The sequence below is a fragment of the Glandiceps talaboti genome, chromosome 7 (genome assembly GCF_964340395.1).
Source record: "Glandiceps talaboti chromosome 7, keGlaTala1.1, whole genome shotgun sequence".
NCBI lineage: Eukaryota > Metazoa > Hemichordata > Enteropneusta > Spengelidae > Glandiceps > Glandiceps talaboti.
The window spans coordinates 24,208,115-24,231,397 of NC_135555.1; the positions used below are offsets into that span (position 1 = coordinate 24,208,115).

Here is a 23,283-nt window from a genome sequence, read left to right on the forward strand (position 1 = left end):
TATACAATCCATGTAGGCCTATGACTTTCCACCCTGGCTCTATAGAATATTAATGCTTTTTAAAAAAACTCATGTACCTGTTATTTGTGTCTGTCTGTCTGTCTGTCTGTCTGTCTGTCTGTCTGTCCGTCCGTCCGTCCGTCCGTCCATCCGTATGTATGTATGTATGTATGTATGTATGTATGTATGTATGTATGTATGTATGTATGTATGTATGTATGTATGTATGTATGTATGTATGTATGTATGTGCGCGCGCTCGCTCGCGTGCGTCGTGCGGTGCGTTCGTGCCTCTGTTTATTTGTGTCTGTCTGTCTGTCTGTCTGTCTGTCTGTCTGTCTGTCTGTCTGTTTATCTGCGCGTTCCTGGGCTCCCTGTGTTAATACAAAGGGTAATTTGAAGCCACCAAATCTACATGTCCTATAAATTATATTTCAGCGAAAGAAGAGGCACAGGCCCATCCCGCCACATCCCCGGCCGTAAAAACTGATCGCTCCTTACACGACAATTGTATTCTTCTAAGTGCCCTACGTATATCAAACCAATGTAACATGTAGCTGGTAGGTAACGTTTTTCCCCCCTTGTCTGTAGTTTAATGTGCCCAGGGGAAAGATTGGTTATCAGGGCCAATTTTAATAGCAAACGTTCTGGACACATGTTGATTATGATGACGCTCACATAATACTATCTAAAAAACTTCAAATACTATACATTTTCAGCGAGGCACTCCGATTTTGATGCCTATCAAACATAATTGTAAACAGCATAAACTTGCTAACTAGCCTTTTCAGATGTAAAATATCAGAAACCGACATCTGATGCGAGATATTGAGTAAAATAACTTTCAGTTAATAGACTATTGTATACAGTACCATAGACAAGTTACTTGTCTGTGACAATTACTAGAAATGTATGTCGTGCACCAACGACAAGCTTCAGCGTTTTCCCAGAATGCCCCGGATCCAGGGAACCACCCCACAATTCTACATTCAAAATGGCGGATATCATATCACTCAAGCCGACGTAGCTGAAACTAACAATATACAATTTTAGCCGTAAAATCTGCTAACGGAGGACTTTTGTAGACTATTTGAACTTGGTATCATCATCGACAATGGCTCAATGCGCCCAGAGCGCTCAGGAGTTTATACAGAATGCCTTCGGCCCAATGGTGGCCGTTCTGTGCAGCCACGACGCCGAGGTTCTCTGCCAGAAAAATAATCTTTCGTTCGTGGAAATGGTGCGACCGTTTTGTAAGATGACAACGGAAGGTAAAAATACAGTTCTTATATATTTAAGCGTTATTTCAATAGACCGTATTTTCACATGATTAGTTAACGCCTACTGTTATGATGTGTCCGGAAGAATCCGGATACGGGAAGAATACAAGGGAACATTACTGCAGGAAGAACACAAGAGAACTGATTGGCCAGTTGCGAACTCAGCCAGTTCGAGTACTTTAGTATGTTACGTATTTCACACCTTACACAATTTTACTTTGGTTGTTATCACCCTCTATCTAGATAGAATCGGCCACGCCATACTCAAAAGATGCCGTGAAGCACAGACCCTACTCGAAAGTACATAGGTTCTATTCGTGAAGCTAGCATTATTTTTTAGACAACCTGAGCGACACCTCCAAGTCCTTTTACGTTGCTGCCCGCTAGCTCTTCCTCTAAATTTGGATAAATACCTGTAACTATTGCTAGTAATGAGAACATTTTGAAGTACTATGGTAAACCATTTTCTTGTGTACAAAATGTACTAGTACTACTGTACATTACATATTCCAGCATGTTCTAGGCCTACTGTTACATGCGATACTGTAGTGGTTTCGCTCCGTCGCTCTCGGATCTCGGTCCCCGTTAGAAAATAAAAAGTTAAACGAAAATTGTTGAGTCACACGAAATAAAATATAAAAAGGATACAGAAGTATTGTAAATAAAAACAAGGGTACAATTATTGTAGCTAGCCTACTGTGTACTGGGCATGTATCTGATAGTGACACTGGTAAATTTATCACACTAGCAGAATTTACAACTTGCCTTTAGGAAAGACTTGAACCATACGGCTTTGTTACATTTTATTGAAATAACATTTTATTCTGTACTGGCCAAGTACAGCCCAAGTTCTCCTGTATGTACATAACATTGTATGCTGGACAAGTTCATAACTCGCTGACTTCTTTTGACACCAGCTGCAGGAACTTCCACACCCACTTATTAGCAGTTCATACCATTGTGTGTAATTTCATTTTATGTGACATGTAAAGCCTAATTCAGCACAGTAGAACTATGGATACACATATTATCAATTGGTTGCCAGACAACTCGTCCCAAAACGAACTCGTCCCATCACCATTACGTCCCACGACTAACGCGTCCCAAAACGAACTCGTCCCACCGCCATCTCGTCCCACCACTAATAATATTGTGTTTAGCTACGCGTTCAGAACACAAACGTGAACTGACGCAACTTTGGCAGATTCTGTAGAGAAGGCAACGTGACTTTCATCTGTCGAAAGTTTTGCAATTACAAACAATTACTTTATAGTTATGTTTCCGAACTTTGATATGAAAAAATACGATGACAGAAATGTTGACGTACGATCTATGACGCCATTAGTCCTGTTCGCATACGGAGTTAGTCGTCCCTTTGATCCTCAAGTCAGCGTAGACCCGTGCACCGTCAGCAAACAGGGATATGACGCTACATGCGTTATGCCTATTTGCAGTTAATTATGAACCACACAGGAATATTCTTTGAATGGGATGAGATGGTGGTGGGACGAGTTGGTTGTGGGATGAGTTAGCCCGGGGACAACTTTATTGGGACGAGTTAGTTTGGGACGACATGACCACGCACCTTATCAATGCACTTACTGGTTCATATCCACTACAAAAACAGCATGAAAAACAGATTTGTGTTATTCAAATACTTTGCTGTGTGTTGCTTCAATGATAGTGTTGATGTCTTAGATATCCACTGCCTTTGTATGTGGAAACAAATAAATAATATCCTACCCTATCAACAAAATAAAGTTGATAAGAGTTGGGCATTGTGACATTGCAACGCAATAGTCCTATGCGGGTTGCATTCTACATTTGTATACAGTAACTGGTTGTTTTGGCACCTGACTGTTTCAGCTCTAGACATTTCAGCCTCACCCCTAGACTTTTCGACACTACTACCCAAGACATTTCAGCACTACATGTACATCATGTATACCCAGGATGGTTAGGGTTAGGGGTTAGGGTGAGTGGTAGCATTAGTATGTGAAAGAAGGACCACAACATTTTAATTAGTAGTGACAATTTGTCTTGGGTAGTGGTGCCAAAACATCTTGGGTAGTCATACCAAACATTCCAAAGTACATTGCAGTGCCGAAACGTCTAGGGCCGAAACAGTCAGGTGCCAAAACATCTAGCTCTTCAAGGAAGTTGAGTAACAGCATTATCAGTATTTTTTATTTATATGTATGTATACACATGTAAAACACAAAAGGAAAGCCAGGTCTAAATGAGACATCAATAATACATGTAACTCTGTATCCAGTGTTTGATCCATTTGACAGTGATCTCTACTGTCATACTGCTGGAGAGACAACACTTGAATCAAGTTGAATGAAACAGACTAAATTGTAAGCAAAGCCAATGCATGTAGACAGGTGTGTGCCATTTGGCCAGACAACAAAGTACTATAGATAGCTGTCAGCTAGGTTCAAATGTTAGTGATATTTCCTTTAATAAAACTTGTTGCTTGTCATGAAACCACTGTAACAATGATATTATTGAATATTTATGATTATTAACAGTCATAAATATTCCCACATACTAAATGTAAAAGAACCTGTTCTCAAAACAATCATTCAATACTGAAGTGGATCAGACCTTATTACTTTTCAAAATCACTTTCCTTTCACATTTGTTGTTCATATATTCACAGCTCACATCCGAGATCCAGCTGGCCAGGTTCATTCAATTCGCAACCTACGTGTTATGGTCAATGAAATGAACATGCAACCACCATCGCAGACCATGGCACGTAAAATGTTGAACGAAGCAGTGTCAAATGCACAATTACCACAGATAGTTGAAGGAAACAGAACAAATGTCCTAAGTGTTGGCAATCATGATCTACAGATTAGTCGTAAGTACATGTATATACTAGTATATCATTTGTATCACAGACACCCAACTCTGCTATCACTCATCTAAATATATTTTGTCTTACATGAAAAACAAAAGATGGTGACATATTCTTGTAAATACAATCCATGCCAAATATCGATTTTTACCCAAATAATGACATATTTAAGATCTTCTGAACCGTTTCTTATTCCAAACCCATTTGAAAAGTTAATCCTCTTTCTCCATAGGGGTATTTGTTTGTACACAACTAAGTACAAGTTGGTTCTCTTTCTCCCTAGGGGGGTATTTATTTGTACACAACTAAGTACAAGTTGGTTCTCTTCATACTAGGGGGTACTTGTTCATACACAACTAGTACAAGTTGGTTCTCTTTCTCCCTAGGGGGTATTTGTTTGTACCCAACTAAGTACAAGTTGGTCCTGCTCCTCTTTCTCTGTAGGGGGTAATTATTTGTACAGAACTAAGTACAAGTTGGGAGAAAGAGGATTTTAATTTAGTTTTGCTTGTGAAGATATATCTATGTTATTCACCAGTATTCGTGTGTACTGTGGTATATTGTACTAGTTAAAATAGTTGACTTGATATGTGTTATGACAACTCTGAATGCATACAGACATAGGCCTCTTATTTTTCTTGGTTGAATGAAGAAAATATTATGGAATAATATGTTAATGTTAAATTGCTATGCAAAGTACCAGACAACACATGGTTTATATATTTCTATGTGTTCAAATTTATGTAATAATAGCTAAATGATAAAAAAAGACTCAGCTATTTTTGAACTTCTTTAAATTTGAATAATAAATGCTAAGTACCAGCAATATTTCATATTTTGTATGTTTGTTTTAAGTTATATTTAATAGATTATTTATTTTTCACTTTGCATAATTTTCTCATGTTTTTGGAAATGGAGATGAGATAAATTGTATGATTTGCATATAATTTGCGTGTATGTACTGAGTGTTCAGCCCTGTGTTATTGTGAAAATTATGTCACATAAGAATTAATTTAGTCCACAAAGTGTCCTACAGTACTATTTGTTTGAAAAGCTGGTATGTTTTCTACTAAAGAGAAGTATGGAAACACTGATTGATTGAATACAATGTACTTAGTAATCAAATTATTATGTGACTCAGATAACCTTTATAGATAATGTCCTCATTTCCAGTTTCTTTTTTTCCTAGATCTTTATCTTTTTATAGGTAGTATGTATTTGTTTAACTCACTATGCATATAGTCTATAACAGATTGTCTTAACTGTCTGTGTTTATATTGTTTTCAGCATCAACTCCTTGGTTTGAAGCCTACAGGGATTGTCTTCTACATATGGCACAAGTTCCAGGAGAACACGAGTTTCTCAAACATTTTGTTGCGTGTATCCTTTTGTATGGATCAACTTAATAGTTCACATAGATGTAGGTGTAAATTGTTCACATATGATATGTAAGGACAATAGGTACTCATCAAGTTAACATAACTAGTATCTATTATCTCTACACCAATAAGTTAACTATTGCAATAAAAGGTATAGCATTATATATATCTTATTCTTTCACAATGACTTATGTAGTGACTGTAATGGAAATAATTGCAGTCACTTATGTAGTGACTGTAATGGAAATAACTGCAGTCCCTTATGTAGCGACTGTAATGGAAATAACTGCAGTCACTTATGTAGCGACTGTAATGGAAATAACTGCAGTCACTTATGTAGCGACTGTAATGGAAATAACTGCAGTCACTTATGTAGTGACTGTAATGGAAATAACTGCAGTCACTTATGTAGTGACTGTAATGGAAATAACTGCAGTCACTTATGTAGTGACTGTAATGGAAATAACTGCAGTCACTTATGTAGTGACTGTAATGGAAATAACTGCAGTCACTTATGTAGTGACTGTAATGGAAATAACTGCAGTCACTTATGTAGTGACTGTAATGGAAATAACTGCAGTCACTTATGTAGTGACTGTAATGGAAATAACTGCAGTCACTTATGTAGTGACTGTAATGGAAATAACTGCAGTCACTTATGTAGTGACTGTAATGGAAATAACTGCAGTCACTTATGTAGTGACTGTAATGGAAATAACTGCAGTCACTTATGTAGTGACTGTAATGGAAATAACTGCAGTCACTTATGTAGTGACTGTAATGGAAATAACTGCAGTCACTTATGTAGCGACTTTAATGGAAATAACTGCAGTCACTTTTGTAGTGACTGTAATGGAAATAACTGCAGTCACTTATGTAGCGACTGTAACAGAAATAACTGCAGTGACTTACGTAACACAAAGATTTAAATTGATACATTGAATTCTATCACATAGTGAACGTATTTCACCAACTTAAAAAAACCTGATGTATTGAAAGAAAATTTGTTCATGATTTCCCTGTCATTTATTTGATTAACCTAAATATTGTTGGTACTAGGAAATGTTGTTTTCTTTAACTGCTAAAATCAAACAGGTATGTTAGTTGTGTCTTCTTCACATACAGATCCCATGGATCAGTTTATCAAGTTAAGTCAACAACAGAATCAACACCAGTTTAACTCTAAGACATCACAACCAAGATGGTTTAATAATAATATATTTAAATATTATGTATTGGTACATGATCAAGTAGAAGGAGATGAGGACAAGTAAGTATACATTGTGATAACACTAGTCTACCATTCTCAATACTTCTTGTTTATCAGAAGAAAAAAATCCAGATACCCCCTTTCATGGTGGCTCAGTGTTGAACAGCTGTAAAAAGGAGCATTGCATAAAGTTGTAGATCAAGTTTGAGGTCAGAACTTTGACATATTATCATGAAAAGTTTGCTGATGACACTTTCCATTACAATGCATCAACATTCTGGTGTACTGTAATGGAACCAAGGAGATAGAAAGTTTGCAATGCAGGACACACATAAAATAGTATGTGGTCTTCATAAAACACTAAAGAACATGATAACCAAGGGACATGTAGTCTTAACTAATTTCTTTTGAATCAATGTTTGGAACGTATGAAAGGGAAACTTCCAAGTCACACCAAAAAGACATTCTGACTTTCTCTTCCACTCACTGACAAAAGTGTAGAAATAAGCAAGACCTTTAAGAGAATGTGTGAAGTATTTGAGTAAGGCTGCTTTTACATGATGCCATTTTCAAAAGCATGCAACTAGTTTGTTGCAATTGCACCTATCATCTACACAGAGATCACAAAAATGCACACGAAAATGGAACAATTTGAAAATGCCACTGAAAGTGAATCATTTTGAAACACATGCACACGCATACATACACACACACATGCACACACACACACACACACACACACACACACATACATACACACACACACACACACACACACACACACACACACACACACATACACACACACATACATACATACACACACACCAGTCTAACAACATAGGAAGAGAACAGACTTGAACAAAACTAGAAATAACAAAATGTCCATGGCTAATTGTATTTCAGAGCTGAAGGCCTGTACCAAAGTATGAAGTCTTCATTTGGAAGCCATGCCTGTCATTTACTTCGAATAAATTCCAGACCTGTGCATGCTGCAGAGGCGACACCATTTACCAATGAGCAGGGTAGTCTACCAGATCCCTGGAGCCAGTTTATTAGTAAAACTATTGATGAGAAGGTAAGGTAATCAAAGCTGGGGGGGGGGGGGGGGGGGGGGGGGGGGGGGGGTTGTGTTGTTAGACTGGTGTGTGTGTGTGTATTCCGTGGTAGGAACACTGTAGATGATTACCTGTAAAACAGGATTAATGTACTGAGTGTATAAAAACCTTGGTAGGAACACTGTAGATGATTACTACCTTACTAATGTTATTGTATACATTGTTGTCATTACATACAGGATCAAGGTGATACTGAGGCAATGCCATCTAATATACCTGAAGGGAGCCCTCAAACTGAAAGTGAAATATTCCCAAATAAAGTGAGTGAAGCTGGTCCAGAGCATAATATGATATCAGTGGAGTCACAACCAATACTAACAAGGGTGGAAAGTGAACCTGTTTTAAACAGACCAGATAGAGACAATACAAGTCTAACTCGGGTTGAGAGTGCTATAGAAATGGTGCCAACCGAAGGTATTATTTTGTTATTGTTTCTGTGTTTCTTTTGTTATGCATTACTGAGGTTTTAATAGGGAACTTGCAATCCAGACTGAACATGCTCAGATGCAAAGGACTATGGGATTGTCTGTAGTTATCATAATACCTAATCTGGAGCTATCGGCAGAATTAACCTGCTACAATGGTCAGGGTAACCATGACTAGTTTATTTGTGGTTACAAACAATGTAACACTTGCAATACTGATTGATTCATATTGATCATCATATTTCCCATGATGCAACATTCAGGATATTCAAGAGGGCAGGTTTGCCTAGTTCTCTATTGAACATTGAAGAATGGAGATATTGATACATTTATTGAACTTGTTCTGATATTTTGACATAGATTTGGCCACACCATTGCTGAGGCAGTGACAAATTCAAGTAATAATTTGCTCTGATAACGATTGAATATTGCCATGCATATTGATAGCGTTGATCAAAGCATATTTGTATAAGTAAAACTTGTCTGTCACCTAGACTACAATAGCTTGTACAGTCAATCCATTTGTTACAACAGAGTTGTTGTGACATTATCAATGTGAAATATGAGTGAATATTCATGACACTTGTTAAAATTATGATGGACAAGTTACCATGAATAACAAATTATATTGACTGTGTCTTGGCAATATTACTGATATGAGAGCCTGTCCTTGTGTGTGAGTAAACTAGTATAACAGCAATTTGAAATTTGTTATGAATCAGATTTGTTAGTAACTACACACACAATAGGGACACCACTTTGATCTAACTGTACTAAATTTTGTATAAAAGCACAGAACTGCTTAAGTAATGTGTCAATATGTTGTACAAATTGATCATTCACACTTCGTTTAACCCTTTCCCCACCAGTATCCAGTATACTGGGGATGTGCTAAGGCACTCATCAAAACCCGATATATCAGTACGCCAAAGGTCATTCACCAACCTCACCATAAAACTGTTTAATGGCAGCCATTTGCTTCAAAATTTGCTACCATAACTAGTTCCACACATGCATATTAACTTGTTTATCTTACTTAGTCTGCCATTTTGAATAATATGTGACAGTGAACGATATTTGAATGAGTGATTGTAATTTTTATGTGAAATTTTCAACGTGGCCATATTTGTCAGAAAAATTCACTTTTAAGTTAAGTTTAAGGTCAAATGAACCAAAGTGTTCAAAATGTACATTGTATACCTCTGACAGAATAATGAGTAAGTTGATATATTGGGGAATATGTATTGTCTTTGTTTGTATGCAGCAAATCGATACAGGTCTATTCAAAGGAGTGTGCCTTGTATCACACTGAGTAGCAATACATGTAGGCCTTGCAGTAATAAGGGTCTATTCAAAGGAGTGTGCCTTGTATCACACTGAGTAGCAATACATGTAGGCCTTGCAGTAATAAGGGTCTATTCAAAGGGGTGGGCCTTGTATCACACTGAGTAGCAATACATGTAGGCCTTGCAGTAATAAGGGTCTATTCAAAGGAGTGTGCCTTGTATCACACTGAGTAGCAATACATGTAGGCCTTGCAGTAATAAGGGTCTATTCAAAGGAGTGTGCCTTGTATCACACTGAGTAGCAATACATGTAGGCCTTGTAGTAATAAGGGTCTATTCAAAGGAGTGGGCCTTGTATCACACTGAGTAGCAATACATGTAGGCCTTGTAGTAATAAGGGTCTATTCAAAGGAGTGGGCCTTGTATCACACTGAGTAGCAATACATGTAGGCCTTGTAGTAATAAGGGTCTATTCAAAGGAGTGGGCCTTGTATCACACTGAGTAGCAATACATGTAGGCCTTGTAGTAATAAGGGTCTATTCAAAGGAGTGTGCCTTGTATCACACTGAGTCGGAATACACTGCCTTGCAGTATCAACCCTTAAATTAACATACATTTTGAATGTTGTATATTTACAGCGGATGTAATTGATACCCAGATGCAAGCAGGAATGCCACAACATGTAGAAAACAAAGAAGTGTTACCACCCCAAATAACACAACCAACAACAACAGCAACACAGGTTTTCACTCATCCACTTTCACCGGAGAATGAGGAAAGGACAAGAGTGGATTCATTTGACGAATTGACACCGCCACCAACATCGTCGTCATCATCATCATCATCATCATCATCAACTTCATCATCGACAGTTGCACAGAACACAAACATTATGAACAAATTGAACCAACGCCCGGTTGTCAGTAAATCGTCTGATGCACATGGTGTGTGTTTGACGCCGAGTGACAGGGATAGACTTAGAATATTCATCCATGAATTCACAGTGAGAGGCCTGCTGGGATACGTAGAAAGACAAATTAGAATATTAAGTGAACAGGTAGGTCAAAGGTTAACTTATACCACTGGAAGAATGTAAATAAACTATACATGGCATAGATTGTAATGTATGCTAGTATTTGTAGTTTGAACTTTAAGACACATTTTGAAGTGTCTTCCCTTTCTACTTGTTACCAATTAGCTTCTACTTGGAAGTCTAATACCATTCCTAGACCTAACCCAACTTTAACCCAAACTCCATAGCTTGAATTTAAATGGGTATGTGTTGGAGTTAGTTCACAGTTCCTATGGGGGGGGGGGGGACTGACAGAGATTAGCATAATACATAAATTAGGAAAGTTTATTAGCCCCCAGCAGGCACAACCTGGATGGGGCTATAGGAATGACCATGTCCATCCATGTGTGCTTTTATCTGTGTATCCATGCATCTGTCTGTGTGCAGCCATTTCTCATACACACACTATTCAAGTTCAATCAAACCTGGCACAAATGTCAATCACTGTAGAGTGTGTCTCTTAATTTTGTAATTTTTACCTTTATGACAACATGGCAGCCATGTTTGTCCTAAAATATACATTTTGCTGCTTACCTTCAAACATACAGCCGGCCTCCGTAATGTGTGCAATCTGTGTATGACTTACAATGTCTGTTTTTACAGCTAGCCTCCAGGAAAGGAATTCCTAGGTCATTCTTCTCAGCCACCAAGAAATGGTTTGGAGGAAATAAACCTGGCAGTCAGTCATCACATGTTGTGTCTGCAGCAGGTATCAAGTAAGTCTCTCATTAGTCATTATTGATTAGTAATAAGTGATTATTGATTATTTAGATATTATTCCCCAATATTTTGCTTTGTTCAGCCAATGAAAATACAAGTAACCTATTAAGGGACTATGTCATATGAGTTGCTAGATGAGTAGTGACAACCCTGGCAATTTGGAATGTTTTGACCCATATTTTGATCACAGCAGAACCAGTGATGTAGACACATGTTGTCGTGACATGGATGCACATTGTCATGATGTAGAACGACCAGAGTATATCTATTCCATATTTTTTGTTCAACTTGGGTCGTGCATGGTATAATAATTTTGTAGTATTATGAGTAACCTAGTTCATGTCCATTGTATTGGAGATGAATTTAATGTCACATTGGATATTGCAAATAACAAGGTATATGATTCAATGTATACTTATAACATTCTCATTGATGCAATGATATATGCAGAGAGTAGAGTTTCAGTCGAAAGAGTTTCAAAAATTATTGAATTGGAATAAAGGACATGTTTGAGGGCCTACTTCTAGCTAAGGAAATCAAGTAGTGATGAACAAAACTTAAGTGGTCGTTTATGTTATTCTTTCCCAGGGTGATATTGTAGTTGTAAACTCAGTCCACTACTATTTTTCAATTGTGGGAAAAGTAGAGAGGCATTAGGTACAAGGTAAAGATTGTGAAATATAGATTGTATGGATGTAGATGTTGCATCATTTTAATTCTCAAAGAAATAGATTTTGTTTAACTCTGCTGTGTTGGTGTTATGGCAGCAATCCACCAATAGCACTAATGGTCTATGTTTACACAGGTATTCCCCAGAATCTCCAGAGCTTCAAATGAGAAGACTAGCAGATTTGGCTTTCCTTGTCCAGAATTATGAATTGGCTTATCAGTCTTACCACTCAGCTAAAAGAGATTACAACAATGATAATGCATGGATGTACTATGCTGGTGCATTGGTAAGTACAGTATTGGTGTTTATAGATGTCAAAGGTCATATTAGCTGGACATGTAGCAATTCTAGGTATTAGTTTAAAGATTTGGATATGAACATTATTTAGTTGTATTGCTGTCAATTGTTCAAAATACCACTTATATAATATTATTGCCATTAAATGTAACAATCAGGTATGTTGTAATTTTCTTTAAAAAAGAAGATTTTACAGATTCTGAGAGTATTTGTAGCCAAGAGTTATGTCTTGGTTTGACTTACACCTAACACCAGTTTTTTGTCTTCAGGAAATGGCTGCCATGTCCTTATTTATGCATGGTAATCCACAGAGACCATTCCCTACACACTATATGGAAAATGCAATCTCTACCTATCTGACAACATGCAAGTAAGTATGGTTATTAGCTCTCAATTAACACAGCATGGAGATAGGAATGGCCCGAGTGTATGCATGTGCATGTGTGTTTGTATGTACTCATGTATGTACATGAATGCATGCATGCATGCTAATCAGCCATATCTCAAACACTCAATAGTCAATTCAACCTAACCAACAAAATGGTGGAAGTACTTGTACTAAAAATACACATTTTGCCACTTATCTCCTAAAGTATGACATATACAGACACCTTGTAAATGTCTGTTCCTATATTATCACTAATGAGCTTTAGACATTGTACTTTGACCTGTATTTTCATGGTCAAATAGTCAGAATTTGTCTTTCCACGATAAGTTGAATACACAGAGAGTCCATTCAAGTCTCTACACCCACATTGTCAGAAGTATACATTGCAACCTCTATCCTACCAGGTCCCCAATTATACAGCTGGGTTGACTGAGGCTTGATCAATGGTTCAAATCCTGGCCAAGGACTTTAGCCATTCAGAAACAAACGACAGCAACAGGGCTCGAACCTGCAACTTGCAGATTCAAAGCCGACCACTCTAACCATTCATCCATCATGACTCCATGAAACCACCCATAGTAACAGTAAAATGATGGACAGGTGTATATTGCATAGATAACAACAGTGCTGAATTGGCTTGTGGATAATTTTTTTTTTAAAACCCCACATACGCTATACAGTTGTGCTACAGTACCATTGGTGCTATTTTCTTGACATGTATTTGATCTGTCATTTAATACATAAGATGGTATTGCCCAATGTACTTGTCATTACAGAAACCCCCAGTTTGCCACCAGGGCTACATTACTGAGTACAGAGGCACTGAAAGCCAGGAATATGTATGCTGATGCAGCAATGCAGTTTATAAGAATGACAAGTGAGGTAAGAATACACAGAGTCTGTAGTATCATTCCTGAAGAAACGTTTCCATTTAATGGTCATCAACAACACTTGTAGCTTAATTCAGCTACTCAAAAGATATTCATTACCTTGGTGATACAAATAAATACCAAAGGATAGAACACACAAACAGTTCAACATAATAAAGAATGCTGTGTGTTGAGCTGTCCTGGTCAGCAATCCTAATCAGCTGACCTCTAGGTGGTGGTATGATCAACCAATAGATGTCACCGTTAGGTCATTTGATGGTTTTCTCTCTTTTGACCCCCTCCCTCAAAACCCCCTACCCATCTCCCTAAACGATTGTTCACAAGTGTAACATCAAATGATCATGATGAAAACTATAGCGGTCACACCTCTAAAATCAATGTAATGTAAAAACATGATTATAAACACATTAAATACTACCAGAAACCCAGCACCAGATCTCACATTAGAAGTAAATTTGTATCAACTTATCAACATCTCAGTTGTAAATACAATAGCTGTTATTATTGAAGGAGTGAAAGTTTTCTGTCAAAATTTGGTTAGAAGTGTGACAATGAAGTTCAGCAATAACATTGACGCCAGACACCCCCCCCCCACCCCCCACCCCACCCCATACAGAACAAAGTTCGCTTCTTGAGCTTCTTTGACATTGTGTGATTGTCCCTTACAGGATTCTGACTTTCTTTTAACATTACATATCTTACAGGATTCTGATCTCAGAAGTGCAATATTACTAGAACAAGCAGCTCATTGTTTTATCAATATGAAAGTACCCATGGTTCGAAAGTATGCCTTCCATATGATACTGTCTGGACATAGATACAGCAAGGCTGGACAGGTCAGTTTTATCATTCCAGGGGAAAGTGATTCCAGTGGAGAAAATATTTGTAGTGATTCTAAATAGTTTGAGTCTAAGGAATAGTTGTAGTTTTTTAGCACATCTGAACAGAGGTTCTGTAGTACTGTCGGCATGATGATCACTGCATTGTGTACATTGGTGATATCAGACACTCTGTGATTACTGAGTTCCAATGAACACTGTAATGTGTACATTTCATGATATCAGACACTCTGTGATTACTGAGTTCCAATGAACACTGTATTGTGTACATTTCATGATATCAGACACACTGTGATTACTGAGTTGTAATAAACACTGTATTGTGTACATTTCATGATATCAGACACACTGTGATTACTGGGTTCCAATAAACACTGTAATGTGTACATTTCATGATATCAGACACACTGTGATTACCGAGTTCCAATGAACACTGTAATGTGTACATTTCATGATATCAGACACACTGTGATTACTGGGTTCCAATAAACACTGTAATGTGTACATTTCATGATATCAGACACACTGTGATTACCGAGTTCCAATGAACACTGTAATGTGTACATTTCATGATATCAGACACTCTGTGATTACCGAGTTCCAATAAACACTGTAATGTGTACATTTCATGATATCAGACACACTGTGATTACCGAGTTCCAATAAACACTGTAATGTGTACATTTCATGATATCAGACACACTGTGATTACCGAGTTCCAATAAACACTGTAATGTGTACATTTCATGATATCAGACACACTGTGATTACCGAGTTCCAATGAACACTGTAATGTGTACATTTCATGATATCAGACACACTGTGATTACTGAGTTCCAATGAACACTGTAATGTGTACATTTCATGATATCAGACACACTGTGATTACCGAGTTCCAATGAACACTGTAATGTGTACATTTCATGATATCAGACACTCTGTGATTACCGAGTTCCAATAAACACTGTAATGTGTACATTTCATGATATCAGACACACTGTGATTACTGAGTTCCAATGAACACTGTAATGTGTACATTTCATGATATCAGACACTCTGTGATTACCGAGTTCCAATGAACACTGTAATGTGTACATTTCATGATATCAGACACTCTGTGATTACCGAGTTCCAATGAACACTGTAATGTGTACATTTCATGATATCAGACACACTCTGATTACTGAGTTCCAATGAACACTGTAATGTGTACATTTCATGATATCAGACACACTGTAATTACTGAGTTCCAATGAACACTGTAATGTGTACATTTCATGATATCAGACACACTGTGATTACCGAGTTCCAATGAACACTGTAATGTGTACATTTCATGATATCAGACACACTGTAATTACTGAGTTCCAATGAACACTGTAATGTGTACATTTCATGATATCAGACACACTGTGATTACCAAGTTCCAATGAACACTGTAATGTGTACATTTCATGATATCAGACACACTGTGATTACCGTGTTCCAATGAACACTGTAATGTGTACATTTCATGATATCAGACACACTGTAATTACTGAGTTCCAATGAACACTGTAATGTGTACATTTCATGATATCAGACACACTGTAATTACTGAGTTCCAATGAACACTGTAATGTGTACATTTCATGATATCAGACACACTGTGATTACCGTGTTCCAATGAACACTGTAATGTGTACATTTCATGATATCAGACACACTGTAATTACTGAGTTCCAATGAACACTGTAATGTGTAAAAGAGAAAAAGAAATCTTAGTTTTAACATTATTTAAAAAATGATAGAAATGTTCTGAGCTAGGAAAGTGTATCGGTGTAAAATCTTTAGACCCAAACTAATGTTTTGCCAGTCCTGTGCCACTGGGGTAGCATTTTTTTTGAGCCCTGACTTTTTAAGAATAGCAATTTGAAACACAATATTGAAACAGTGCATTTAATATCATGATAAAATTAATCGACTTGGTTTATTTGTTCACCTGTAGAGAAAGCATGCTTTAAGGTCATACAGCCAGGCATTGCAGGTGTACAAAGGCAAGGACTGGACACTGGCTGAGGTATGTTAATTAGGTCGTATGTAAATTGACGTGATTGGAAGCTGGCTGAGGTATGCTTAATAATTAGATTGCATATAAGGTGATATGATTGGATGCTGGCTGTGAATGTTGAAACAGGTTGTATATAAGGTGATATGATTGGATGCTGGCTGTGAATGTTAAACAGGTTGTATTTAAGGTGATATGATTGGATGCTGGCTGTGAATGTTAAACAGGTTGTATATAAGGTGATATGATTGGATGCTGGCTGTGAATGTTAAACAGGTTGTATTTAAGGTGATATGATTGGATGCTGACTGTGAATGTTAAACAGGTTGTATTTAAGGTGATATGATTGGATGCTGACTGTGAATGTTAAACAGGTTGTATTTAAGGTGATATGATTGGATGCTGACTGTGAATGTTAAACAGGTTGTATTTAAGGTGATATGATTGGATGCTGACTGTGAATGTTCATGTTCTCTGTTACAGTGTTAGTTGGGCAGTAAGTGTGGGTTAAAGCTCTTCTGACCATTAAGTGTTTCCCCCCCAATATTCACATCTATGATAATAAGTCTTAAATAACACTTGGTCAGCAGTGATAAATGCTGCTCTGCTTTTGGCACTATTACTAACTCCCTGACAGAATACTAGATGGTTTTAACTTTATATTGATGTTCAATGATAATAAATGGCAAAACTTTATCAGTTTTGATTATTAGTACACAGTTTCTAGATGTAGTGAATTAAAACATGTTCTTCAAACTCCGTACAATAATTCCTCATAGTATGTAAAGAAAGCATAATCCTTATGGATTACTGGGGTACACAAAATATAGGTAGATATCGTCATCTGTTGTAAGCCCCACTGTTTGATGACATTTATGCATACATTGACATTTGAAATAGGTTGTTCTTTAAATTGAGAAATGAAGCTATTATGTATAAGTGTTTTGTACTTCTTAATACAACAACACATCATATATAGGGGAGGGGGATGATAAAGAGAAGAAAGTATGAATCACATCTTGTGTTAATGTCTTCAAGTTGTCATGGTCTTTTCTGTCAAATTTCTCTGATAATGACAATCTACAATTTGATTCAATTTTTGTGTCTTTTTTAGGACCACATAAATTTCACTATTGGAAGACAGTCTTTTAATTTAAAACAATTAGACAATGCAACTGCAGCATTTAAACATCTGTTAACCAATGACAGCAGACAGACACCACCACAGCAGGCAGCCTTCCTTAGGGAGTATCTCTTTGTCTTCAAGGTGAGTACATACCAAATATTAATGCAAAGGAATTCAGTTAGGTGACAGACAGAAACAGACAGACAGACAGACATACACACACATACACATGTACACATGGAAGCATACATACTCATGCACACACATACAAAATTATTACAAACACTGGTTTGTTCTTTCTCTTTTTAGTCTCCAATGGGTAAAGGCGTGGGATGGGGGGGGGGGGGTGTACACTACAATGTACATTGTTGGGTCACTTCATTCATATTACTGGATGTACTAAATATAACATGCATGTATATCTCATGGCGTGTTCAAATAAGTAGAATCAAATTGACAGCAGTGGGGTTTTTTTTGAGTCATGGTGATCTTAATATTTTTCTTTTTGTGTACACAATGCAAATGTGAATAATAGCCATGGCAGGGCGACTAACTAGAAAGTCCAGTTGGCTAATCAAATGATTGACTGTAGCTCAGTAGAGTAATTAAGAACAGGATACATACACATGAAAAGGACAAATTTAATGATAAAGTGTTAAAAGTCTAAAATGCAAATAAAAATGTGATAGTCAAGGCTCTATAAGTTAAGAATCTAAACCTGGTTCACTTGTACTTTGGGGCTTTCAGACATAGCAGGTACATACGTTGATATACACAATGTAAGCCAGGTTGACAATCATGTCTATAGAGTAATGACAGTATTGGTTTGAAGACCTGACTCACAATCACTACATTGCTGGTTCGATCCTCACTGCCTTCATTTATTTCTGATTTGCTGAAGTAAAATACAAGATTTGAACCATGACTTGTGTCCAAATCATTACAACCATGATTGTGTCTGAATCATTCCAACCATGACTGTGTCTGAATCATTCCAACCATGACTGTGTCCAATCATTCCAACCATGACTGTGTCTGAATCATTCCAACCATGACTGTGTCCAAATCATTCCAACCATGACTGTGTCTGAATCATTCCAACCATGACTGTGTCTGAATCATTCCAACCATGACTGTGTCCGAATCATTCCAAGCATGACTGTGTCCGAATCATTCCAACCATGACTGTGTCTGAATCATTCCAACCATGACTGTGTCCAATCATTCCAACCATGACTGTGTCTGAATCATTCCAACCATGACTGTGTCCAATCATTCCAACCGTGACTGTGTTCGAATCATTCCAACCATGATTGTGTCTGAATCATTCCAACCATGACTGTGTCTGAATCATTCCAACCATGACTGTGTTCGAATCATTCCAACCATGACTGTGTCTGAATCATTCCAACCATGACTGTGTCTGAATCATTCCAACCATGACTGTGTTCGAATCATTCCAACCATGACTGTGTCTGAATCATTCCAACCATGACTGTGTCCAATCATTCCAACCATGACTGTGTCTGAATCATTCCAACCATGACTGTGTCCGAATCATTCCAACCATGACTGTGTCCGAATCATTCCAACCATGACAGTGTCCAAATCATTACAACCATGATTGTGTCTGAATCATTCCAACCATGACTGTGTTCGAATCATTCCAACCATGACTGTGTCCAATCATTCCAACCATGACTGTGTCCAATCATTCCAACCATGACTGTGTCTGAATCATTCCAACCATGACTGTGTCCAATCATTCCAACCATGAGTGTGTCTGAATCATTCCAACCATGACTGTGTCCGAATCATTCCAACCATGACAGTGTCCAAATCATTCCAACCATGACTGTGTCCGAATCATTCCAACCATGACTGTGTCCGAATCATTCCAACCATGACAGTGTCTGAATCATTCCAACCATGACTGTGTTCGAATCATTCCAACCATGACTGTGTCCAAATCATTCCAACCATGACTGTGTCTGAATCATTCCAACCATGACTGTGTCCAATCATTCCAACCATGACTGTGTCTGAATCATTCCAACCATGACTGTGTCTGAATCATTCCAACCATGACTGTGTCTGAATCATTCCAACCATGGAGGTATGTATGACCCCTTCAACTGGGTGAATGCGACTACAACAGAGACTCTCATTTTGAAGTAAACACTGAGTGCGACCGTTTTTGCGAATGTTTTTGAGACTCTCAGAGGGGTTGTAAACAGTGAATGAGAGTGAATCTGAGACCGTATTTGGGACTCTCAACGTGCCCATAAACAGTAAATGCGAATCAATCTGAGACCATCCAGCTACTACGTACCGTATGACTTTATCATTCACATCTAACTGTATAAAGATCACAGTGAGTAACTGTTGAAATTTCGCCATGATGAATATCTACGCAACAATATACACATACATGCGTCGGCAATCATGGTCACAAATCATGGAGTTATAACTTGAAGTAAAGTCAAATGAGCCACCCAGCCTCATGGCGAGTGTGTTCACAGAGTCATTTTGAATTTATATGAATATAGACGAAGTGACGAGTGGCGTACGGTGTCACGTGGCATGGATGGGTGTGGTAACGTATGATCTTCCGACGCACGGTCGATGATCGTAATTTGATACCTACGATCTAGTATTGGTAGTAATATGAATATTCCAACTTTATAATCTCAACTATACGTCTTTATGTGAAAGGTCTGCATTGTATAATGTGGCCATTAGTGGATTCTCGTGTATTATGTCGGACATTTCCTACATCAACATTAATTACGAACCCCACATTTTAAAAAACCGACAAAAGTAGCGACGCACCGACAAATTCGAATACTGAATCGTGTACGCCTAGTAGTACGGCGAGAACACGCTGAAATATGGTCCTGCTTTACAGACGGTGTAAATTGGGACTCGATTCTCAGGCAGACACTGTCCCCTTTCTACCTTGACAGAATCGAGTCAGCTCCGTCTGCAAGTGAAAATATAAACGTGCTCTTGGCGCATAGGGGATGTGTAATGTTAGTTAGATTGTTGTTTTCCTTGTCTAGCTACGGTCTAAATATGAGAACGCTTTGACTTGAATACATTTCCTCAACCTTTACGGAAAGAAGACGATGGGGGCATTGTATGGAGTACATATTGATACATTTTTAATTATAGCGCCTTACGAAAAAAGCCATCTAAACAAGAATGCAGAATGTTTTGGAGTAGTACCCCTCCCCCCTTATGTCGCGGTGTGCACGTCTAACCTCGACGTGTCAAATTTACGTTACCTTTACAAGTTTTATTGACAAAGTAATTTTTAGAAAGTTGATGAAAGCGCTGTCTGCCAGTAGGACTAAACACAATCTGATCTAAATACGACTCGGATTTCACCATCACATACACAAGTCAAATGGCATGATAACACGCGTAGCATCCACTTTAAATGTAAAAATATTATCTGTGGGCTTACTATAAGGTATTGAAAAAATCACATAGTCGGTTCAGTTCTGTTTTATTTCATCTTCAAATTTGGAATTCAAGTTTGATTTTTGACATATTGGTGGGGATTTCGCTGATTCTCCAACAACGGCGACGGCAACAACGCACGAGGACAAGTTGTGAGCCCGTACATCCGGCTCAGCGAGTGCACTATAGTCCCGGGGTGTTGACATCGTCAGCGAGTGCACTATAGTCCCGGGGTGTTGACATCGTCAGCGAGTGCACTATAGTCCCGGGGTGTTGACATCGTCAGCGAGTGCACTATAGTCCCGGGGTGTCGATGCAATTTTACAGGAAAGATATAAACGGTGATTAATTCTAATACGGAGACCAGGATATGTTCAGATTTCTCTGCAAAATTGTTATTGTTACTTAGAAGTTACACTTTGCTAATACAACAAACTGCATCTCACAAAGCCAATGTTAGTAAATATATTATGTTTCAAAATAGCCATACAAGTTGACAGATACACTCAACTGGGATAGTTCTGGTACACAATATAAGCATATAAAGACGATCTAAGAATATGACTGAAAAATCCTCGGTATAAAGGAGCTCCCTGTAAATTTGTCGTCGACCCCTCTCAAGCGCGGAATACATATTGAACTTGAATGATTGACAACCACTACGCTTGTGATTTGCATATGTTACAGTAGAAGATTACGTTTATCGGTTTATTACCGCTGTGTACCAACAAGCAGCAGCCGATCATTGACCAGTTTCACACCCGTTATACCGTCAAAGCCAACCTTTTTCGCATCGTTTGTATATAAAGATAGGCCAATAAATGTTTGACAACGCGGTGCAAATCACCTTTCGTCGCTATCGATGTACCGCGCTTTGTTTAGAACATCAAAGTCTGCCTTCATTTCACATTGTCAATGTGCGGCTATCCGTGGAAATTGAAGCTGGCCTTTCTTACTATGATTATGAAATGGAATGAATGTAAACAACTTTAAATATACACGTCTTTGATTAAAATTGAAAACGTAGCGATATTTTTCCTTATGTTGTAAATGACATCTTGAATTTGACCATGTGAGATCGAGAATTGTTGATACGCAAATACGTCACTCTAATAGATGGAACGACGTCTACTGTCCTTGTTTCACGTTTGTTTAATTTAAATCTTGTCAAATCGGGGTTATACTTCTATGATTCTAGTAATTTCGGATGAGCATGGTGACTAAAATACTAGTAAAAGTGACTGTGGGATGAGTACGTCAGTTTGTCGTACGTTGCGTCCAAAAACAGTCAATGACCTTCTTTGTCGGTTACATGTAATGGGTTTACAAAAACGCCGCCCCGCTAATTGTCGAACAACAGGTTTCTAATTTGCTTGTGTCTTTGTTATCACGGTGTGTTGTCCGTGTAACACCATACCGCTCGTGCGACTACATTGAATGAAGTGCACAATAGAAGGTGTCAATTTGATTTTTTGCCCTGACAAAATTTGCTTCTCAAGATACCGCTTTGTAACTATATGTGTGAAATTGAAATAAATATGAATGGCTTAAGCTTTTCTATAAAATCTGACGAGAATTTTGGATTTCTCAGTTCAACACGGTACATCCTTCCAGCAACACGTATCAACCACTACCGGTACTGCTAGTATTCTAATGTCATGGCAATTGAACTAAACAAGAGTGAGCTGCAAAGCTGGCAAGTTATCCAGCGTCAGATTGACATGTTTGTAAAAAAGACAAATTTTGAAGTCGTCGTCCTCTCAACATTTCAAAGCAAATTCTCTACACGAAGAAATCATCTCATCCACGGTACTGATCGCTTACGAGCCACTGTCAAAGAAAACATCTCTACATTAGTATCATCACATCCAGAGTCATCTTCCAGTAACGGCAACACTACACAAACTATGCAAGCTGGTCTCCTAGATATCAGAGAGTTGCCAAATCGTAAACTGTCAGAAATGCGGTTTCTTGGCCTACGGAAACTCGTTCCCCTGTTGGTGAATAATAGTTTACCAGATGACAGGCGTCAGCCTGGGTGGGGAACTGATGACCGTAGGCCGGTGTGGTGGCCGCATGATGTCCCATTTGTAAACCCCAGCCGTCCCCCGAAATTAACTGGCAACGAGTCCTGGAAAGAAATGTTGCGACGTGCAGCAATGTGTTGTTACAAGCACTATGGTGCAGTGCATTTAACTGGTGAGT

General features: G+C 38.0%; 1 protein-coding gene across 1 annotated transcript in view; it reads left to right on the plus strand.

Annotated features, from left to right (window-relative positions):
• Positions 1 to 1,113: 1,113 nt before the first annotated feature.
• Positions 1,114 to 23,283, plus strand: part of LOC144437449 (trafficking protein particle complex subunit 8-like) — a 49,721-nt gene continuing 27,551 nt past the window's right edge. The window contains exons 1-14 of the mRNA XM_078126391.1: positions 1,114 to 1,270; positions 3,945 to 4,148; positions 5,433 to 5,525; positions 6,620 to 6,794; positions 7,641 to 7,812; positions 8,032 to 8,266; positions 10,203 to 10,621; positions 11,240 to 11,352; positions 12,162 to 12,312; positions 12,593 to 12,693; positions 13,488 to 13,593; positions 14,306 to 14,437; positions 16,428 to 16,499; positions 17,602 to 17,754. Coding sequence (XP_077982517.1) covers positions 1,114 to 1,270; positions 3,945 to 4,148; positions 5,433 to 5,525; positions 6,620 to 6,794; positions 7,641 to 7,812; positions 8,032 to 8,266; positions 10,203 to 10,621; positions 11,240 to 11,352; positions 12,162 to 12,312; positions 12,593 to 12,693; positions 13,488 to 13,593; positions 14,306 to 14,437; positions 16,428 to 16,499; positions 17,602 to 17,754 — 2,283 coding nt within the window. The remainder of the gene's footprint in view (positions 1,271 to 3,944; positions 4,149 to 5,432; positions 5,526 to 6,619; positions 6,795 to 7,640; positions 7,813 to 8,031; positions 8,267 to 10,202; positions 10,622 to 11,239; positions 11,353 to 12,161; positions 12,313 to 12,592; positions 12,694 to 13,487; positions 13,594 to 14,305; positions 14,438 to 16,427; positions 16,500 to 17,601; positions 17,755 to 23,283) is intronic.